At 40.3% G+C, this 7,374-nt stretch overlaps 1 protein-coding gene across 3 annotated transcripts in view; it reads left to right on the top strand.

Moving 5' to 3' along the window:
- Window positions 1-7,374, top strand: part of Cdkal1 (CDK5 regulatory subunit associated protein 1 like 1) — a 549,403-nt gene that overhangs the window by 328,560 nt on the left and 213,469 nt on the right. For all 3 annotated transcript variants that reach the window (XM_013349127.2, XM_026783099.1, XM_013349128.1), the window contains one exon: window positions 925-1,070. In XM_013349127.2, coding sequence (XP_013204581.2) covers window positions 925-1,070 — 146 coding nt within the window. The remainder of the gene's footprint in view (window positions 1-924; window positions 1,071-7,374) is intronic.

The following is a 7,374-nucleotide window of genomic DNA, read 5'->3' as shown; positions in this document are numbered from 1 at the left end:
GAGAGATCTAGATACCGCTGTGCACTATTCTGTACTGAGAGATCTAGATACCGCTGTGCACTATTCTGTACGGAGAGATCTAGATATCGCTGTTCACATTCTGGCTGTTAAAGAGCTGTACCTTTTGGTCATGTTTTTTCATGACTTAGACTTTTCATTCTTTCTGGCACCACTTCGTGTTCTCAGAAGAGGTTGAAAACAGGCTTGCTTAATTTGTTTCCCTCAGATTTGCTCTCTTTGATCTCGTAGCTTGTATGATCGCCCTCATCTCTTCCTCGTCATCCTTCCTCTCCACTTGGTTCTGGTCTTTCCAACACTGCCTCGTACACTCACATATCCAGTAGAAAGCAGGTTGTCTTTATTGTCAGGTCACATGTCTCTCCCACTGTCTGTGCTCAAAACACATTCTCAGTAGCTAAATTGTAATTTAAGAAAATAATAATTAAAAAAGGAAAGAAACAAGAGAACTGTGGATCCTATCATCTTAAGTATTTAAAATACATTTTGAGCTTCTTTAAGTATAAAATTTCTCTATACAAATAGACAAAGTCATGAGGTCTTAGGCAGTTAACCGAGTTTCTTCTACTAATTTCCCCAAGGAGAAAAGGAAGCTGAGAATGAAGGAATACAGGTTAATTCTAAAGCACTCATTTCTCTGGCTTCATCTGATTTCACATCTTTTTTTTTAATAATTACAAAAAAAAAACCAGTGGACAAATTAGCAATTCTCCCATGGAACCCTCCAAAAGCTATTCCAGAAATCCTGTGTCCCATGGAGCAGTGCCCACTGATGCTACCTCAGAGTCAGAATGATCATCCTGTTCTTGCGTATTTGCTCGCCAGCACTTATATGTGGAGATCTGAGGGGAAGTGATGCCTCAGATTCATTAAAATGATGAATGCTTTTCCTACCCTCTCTCTCAGGAAATGGCGAAAATTCTCAACCACCCCAGAGTCTATGCGTTTCTCCACATTCCAGTGCAGTCCGCCTCCGACAGCGTGCTCATGGACATGAAGAGAGAGTACTGCGTGGCCGACTTCAAAAGAGTTGTGGATTTTCTCAAGGAGAAGTAAGCCTGTTAGCACTTTGGAAAATAACCATTTCTTTCTTCCTTCCTGAGGTGTGTGGCAGCAGGGCACTTACGCAGCCTTGCAGTTAAGGTGCGCGGCAAAGGGCGAAAGTCCAGAAGCTCTCAGAGCCTCCAGTTTCCTTGGGGCCCTTGATGTGGTTTCTGCTCTCCCCTCCATGTGTGCACAAAGTGCTCTGTTGATTTGAGTAAGCTTTCCCACCCTCCCACAGCCTTTCAGATTATGATTGTTTTCATACCTGACCAGCTAGTTAAAAACTGCCCTCTCGTCACTAGCCCTTAAAGTCTCCTTTCATGTGGCCTTTTGAAGTTGTGAGCTGGCTTTGACATGGAGGAAGGGACCAAGTCTGTCTCTAGGAGTGGGTCATTTTCCCCGGCTTGCATTTTCACAGTGTCTGGAATGTCCTTGCTCCTACACACTGATTCCTGCAGTTCACTTGAGTACTTACAGTTTGCTAGAAGGCTGGAGGATTCCATTTTATTCTGTTCAAATTGCTGTTGACCAAAATTAAGGCATATTTACACAATCGCAGACATGAATGATAATTTCGTTTCCACAGAAAAACACTGCAGCCCATAATTATGTTCTTCAAAAGCTCCCTTCCCAGCACGAAATGCATTCTATGATTAGACAAGGCAGGAAACAGAGGTGCTGGCCACGGTCACCCGGACCCTCCTCAAATCTAGGACGCCATCATCACCTCTGAGATTGTATCATTTATCTTGGCACATTTGTGTGTGGTTTCTCTACTGTCCATAATTTATGCTTTACCCCCACTGTTGTTGTTTCCGACTTGTTGTTTGTAATTATGTGGTCTTGCACCATGTCCATGTCCTACACGGGCATGATTGCTTTACACAAATTGTAAGCAATTATTTTTTCCACCTTTAATTATTCGCTAATTTTTATGGCACACACTGTTACAGATCCTCTCTTATTTCCTCTTCTCGTCTTTCTTTAACATGTCTTTTCATTTCTTATCCACCTCTAGGCATGTCTTGATTATTCTAATCACCAAGAATAAAGACATTTAGGATGCAGTCAAACAAATAGGGCTAATTCAGGAATAGGAAGAAATAGGATTGTATAATTCTAGCATTAAATCTGTGCAGCCTTTAAAGTAACACAGAATCATTACAAATCTCTGCCATCTCGTATACTTTTGGATCTTGAGTAGACCTGGTTTGAGCTACACAATGTGGATTTTTGTGCCAAATGTATGCCATATCCTGTCCTTGCACTGGTGGCCGCTTTTGTAAGTAAACTTGTCTCAGGTAATAAAGTCCTTCCAATCACTGTGACACTAGAGCGGGTTTTCCAGATAGCAAGTGAGTTGTTATTCCTGTGAAACTTTTTACCTTTCATGTATTAATGTAGCAGCAAAGAGTGTGCACATTTCATACATTTTACACAATATTTTTGCCTTGTGCATATCAGAACAGAAACCCTTCCAAGTACCCTTTTGGGTATCATGATTAGATGAGACTGAGGACTCACCAGCTCTGCTCTGCCTCCGTGTGTGTAAACACTGATTCAGTCATTTGGGGAATCTCTGTGCTGACTAAATATTCAACAGAGACCCAGCACATTCCAACCTTTTGTGTTGCTCTCAAGATCAGCATGTTGAATGCATTGCATCTTGAACATTTCCACCAACCTCCATGTTATAGGTCAAATGTGAGTCACATTAAGATGTCAGAAAGTTAGCCCTTGCCATTTTTCATAGACTTAATTAATTCTGAGTCTTTTTCCTTGTAGTCTCACTTATCTGTGGCATTTTTGTAGTTTCCCAAGGTGTATTTCAAGATCTCTGAACCACGGACTCTAACAGGATCCTGTAGTGTTTTCAGCATCACAGACCCCAGAGATCCCTGGAAATCTAGAGAATATACTCCATCCCACACATGTGCATCCTTGTGTTGTGGATGGCTACAAGTATGGAGTAGATAGTATGACAGTAATCATTCTACATTAGGAGATTTTAAAGTTGGCTAAGCATTACCCTCACTCAGCATGGGCAGAAGTAGTCCTGGTATAGTGAAGTTCCCAGTTAGGTAATAAGTGAAATACAGTTGGAAGCTGTATGACAAAGTCAGTAAGATAAGTGGGAAAATCTCAAGTACCCTATAAAGTCATTGTCACTGTGAATATAAGCAATCTTTGCATGGTTTTAAAAAGTTCATCAGAACCATAAAATTAGGGAGAAGAAGCCCATCTCTTCTCATAAAGGCAATGCAGAACAGCTCTATTCTCTAACAGAAAGATAGCTTGTCCAGCTTGTTGAGAAACCTCATTAATCCAGTGATTAATTCTCAGTTATTATGGATAGTTGGAAATAGATGGAATATTGACCATGGTTTTTGTTGCTCATTATGTAATTCCTTATCCCATTAAAAACTAACATGGCTTTATGCAAGATAGATTTTTTAGCCCAACAGTAGTGGTGCATGCCTTTAATCCCAGCACTTGGGAGGCAGATTCAGGTGGATCTCTGTGAGTTCGAGGCCAGCCTAGTCTACAAGATCAAGTTCCAGGACAGCTCATACTGTTACATAGAGAAACCCTGAGAAAAACTTATTTTAGAAATACAGAAGTCCTGCTCTAAGACCAATAATACTATTATAATAATATTTTATCTGGTATTTATTAATGTTCAGTGTGACATTTTCATTCTTAGAGAGTTTCACACATCCTGATTTGTGTCCGGCAGTTGATGATGAAATCGCCTGATGTAAACTGGTGTGTTTGTTGTTTTCATCTTCTCTTTGCTTTATTTCCCTTATTTATTTTACTGGTGAATTTTGTCATTTGACAATAACATGTAAGTAAGTGTGTTCTTTCTCATATGTGTGTGTGTGTGTGTGTGTGTGTGTGTGTGTGTGTGTTCTTTCTCATATATATTTCCCCTAAAATCTGTGGAGCCTTTTGTAATGAGTCTGTAACAAATAGGAATTACTTATTTCTTCCTTCCACATTGTGAGGCTCATAGATTTTATGCTGTGAATGAGGGATGAAACATTTCCCAATCTGTCTCCTCAAACAACTAACCTTTACCTCAACCTACAGCATTAATCTGCAGCCCACAGGTTTAGGGAGTTTACCTGAAGCTGCAGGCTTTTAAGCTACAAATTCAAAGGTCTTTCCCGAGCTCTGTTTCTCACACAGTGGAGTGGAGGTGAACTCTTCTTAATTAATTTTCTTTCACAGTTGAAAGTTGTCCATGTTTTAGCTGGGAGCAATCTGAGTTTACCTGTGAGCCAGCTCGTAGCTGATTCATTGTTCTCTTCAGTTGTTTGAAAGTTGGCAGCTATTATCATAGCAGCAGCTGGATTGAAGATAACCTGGTAGGGTTGGCACATGTTGAGGCATATGGGAATTTATTAAATCATGCAGCTCTTGCAAAAAAAAATAAGAGTGTCTAAATTACTTGATATGCTCATTTAAAACAGCTGGCCACAAGCAGAGAGTCATATGACTTGAAGTCTACTCAGATTTATTAGCCCAGCAGATGCTTTTATTTAAATGGATTGATGGTTTCTTGAGATGCATGGTGGGCTTTGTAGGAACCGGGAAGAGAACTGCTGAACAAAGTAATACACATAGTTCTGTTTTTTTAGTTTGATTTTAGTTTTTATAAGTATATCATCCATTTTACTTTTTTATATATTCCTGAAATTTTAAAAATAAAAATTCAATCATTACCCTCTTTTCTGTGCATTTTTGAGTAATTCTTCCCATTTTGAGGGATTTTTTTTTCTGTTATGTTCTTAGGATTCCCTGACTTTAGGGTTTGTTAGGAAAAGTGTTAGCTGGATTCCTCCTCATTCCCAGCCTCTCTGGGAAAGCATCATAGTCATCTGTCCACATGCTGGAATTTTTTTCTTTCCTATCCTTAGTCCGAGTTCCCATTTGCCCATCACCAGAACACACTGGGAAAAGATGAACTATGTCAAAACTGTGTTTTCTTCCACCTTGTCCATCTAGTTTTATTTCTAGTGGTTTAGAAATGTAAGTGGCAGTTTGATATGGTAACTCATGCCTGTAACCCCAGTATTTGGAAGGGTGAGGTAGGAGGATCACCATAATTTCAAGACCAACCTGACTTTGAAATGAGACCCTATCTCAAAAACAGGAGGAATAAAATAACCAGAAAGAGAAAAATGACATATATGTAGTAATGTGTGTCAGAGTAAAGTAATCAGAATAAAGAAAAATAAAAGCTCCCACTTCCCAAGGATTAGATAGTTATAGTTTCCTACAGCTGCATTTCCAGATGTGTTGGTGTTCACTGAAGAAGCTCCTCTGAAATAACATCCTCAGAAGTGTTCTCTGGTTTTCCTGGGTTATGTTCTTTCTGATGTCTCTAACTAGGTTGCTGTTTCTATGTCCCTGATGTCTTGTCCACTAGTTTATCTCTGTAATTTTTGCTTTACAAAGTGGTGTTCTTTTCACTTCTTTCTGTTGCTATTTTCAGAACTTTTAACAGAGGAAATATATTTCATTTGAACAAGTGCCAATCCCAGGACCCATTGGAAGTAGAGAACCAGTTCTTGAAAATCATCCTTTGACTTCCACATGTGTACTTACATACATACAATTCACTCACACACACACACAGACATACACACACACAAAGAAAGAAAGAAAGAAAGAAAGAAAGAAAGAAAGAAAGAAAGAAAGAAAGAAAGGAAAGAAAGAAGAAAAAAGAAAGAAAAATAAATTAAGATGTGATATAAGGTAATAGACTTAGCCAAAGGGTTTGGGAATGTGAGTTGTGTTCTGGCTAACTTGTCAGCTTTATTAAGAGTCACCTTCAAACATAATGAAGCACAAGTCTCAGTATATGTGAGGTATATGTATATTAGTTATATGTAATTATTATTGCATGGGTATATGTAACTAATTATACCCATGCAATAAGAATTATATATAATGATATAATGAATTGAGTGGGGGTGACCCACCCTTAGTATGAGCAACACCAAGGAGAAAGGTGCTGAATACCTTCTCCATCGCGCTCTACTTCCTAACTGCAGACACATCATGACCAGCTTCTTCACAATGCCTTCAGCTGCCGTGATGAATGATAGTCCCAAACTGTGAGACCTTATACACCCAGCTTCCCAGCTGTTGTGTCTTGTTATATGTTTGGCTGTAGTAATTACAAAAGTAACAGGCACCGGTAGAATTGGTGAGTTGAATGTTGTGATAGTTAGTATTGTCAACTTGATGTCATCTACAGATTGGCCTCTGTGCATCTTGGTTGCTTTAATAGACATGGGAAGACCCACACAATATGGGTAGGGCCATTCCTGGCTGTGACTGAGACTCTAGAGAAAGCGGCTCAGTAGCAACATGTATTCATGCTGTCTTCTGACTCCATGTGTAATGTGACCAACATAGACCCTTACCTGTGAGTCAGAATAAACCCTTTCTCCTATAAGTTGATTTTGTCAACATATTTTATCATAGCAAAAAAAAAAATACTGAAATAGAAATTGATACCAAGAATTGGTTCTGGAGCCCCTGCCTTGATTAACTTGTCTGTGGTTCTTAGGCTGCTGGAACTATTTTGTGGGTCAAAGGTAGAAGAGTTTTTACTTTTGGCTTAAAAGCCTTTGAATGTTGAAAGAAGAGCTTAAAGGGCCCTTCTGGTAGGAACTTGGAAGACAATACTGAGAAAACATGGACAGTGGGGCCTAGTTCATGAAGTTTCATAGGGGAACAAGGACTCTACCTGGATTGGACTAGGTTCCTATCATGTGGTATTTTGGTAGAAATCAGACTTCCTTCTGCCGGTGTCCTGATCCCCTGAGTGAAGGTGAGCATGGTGTACTGTTGGCTTTCTGGGGGAGTTGACATCAGGAGAGAGTTCAAGCTGAGGCTGAGAACTGCAAAGGTGTGTGGGGCAAAGTCCCACGCTTCTGTCTTGTAATGATCTAGATTCATTTAAAGGAAGACAGCACAGGATAAAGGGTTCCCTGCTTCTGAAAAGCAAGGCGCAGGCAGATGTTTCCTTGGGTAAGTGCATAGAAGCTGATACTGCTGTGGACCAAAGGGAACTGGCTTCATCCTGAGCTGGGTTCAGAGTGTGGCAGTGCCTGCCGCAGGCTGTAGGAACTCTGGGTCAGAAGCAGGTGAGACATGTAGGTCTGGAAGTAAGCATGTGAAGAGGAGATGCAGTGTGTGTGTGTGTGTGTGTGTGTGTGTGTGTGTGTGAGGGCGTGTGTGTGTGTGTGCGTGCGTGCGTGCGTGCGTGTGCGTGCGTGCGTGTGTGTGTGTGTG

Source organism: Microtus ochrogaster, chromosome 16 (assembly GCF_000317375.1).
Source record: "Microtus ochrogaster isolate Prairie Vole_2 chromosome 16, MicOch1.0, whole genome shotgun sequence".
Taxonomy (NCBI): domain Eukaryota; kingdom Metazoa; phylum Chordata; class Mammalia; order Rodentia; family Cricetidae; genus Microtus; species Microtus ochrogaster.
Note: the sequence above shows the minus strand (reverse complement) of the source record. Positions and strands in the feature narration are given on the sequence as shown.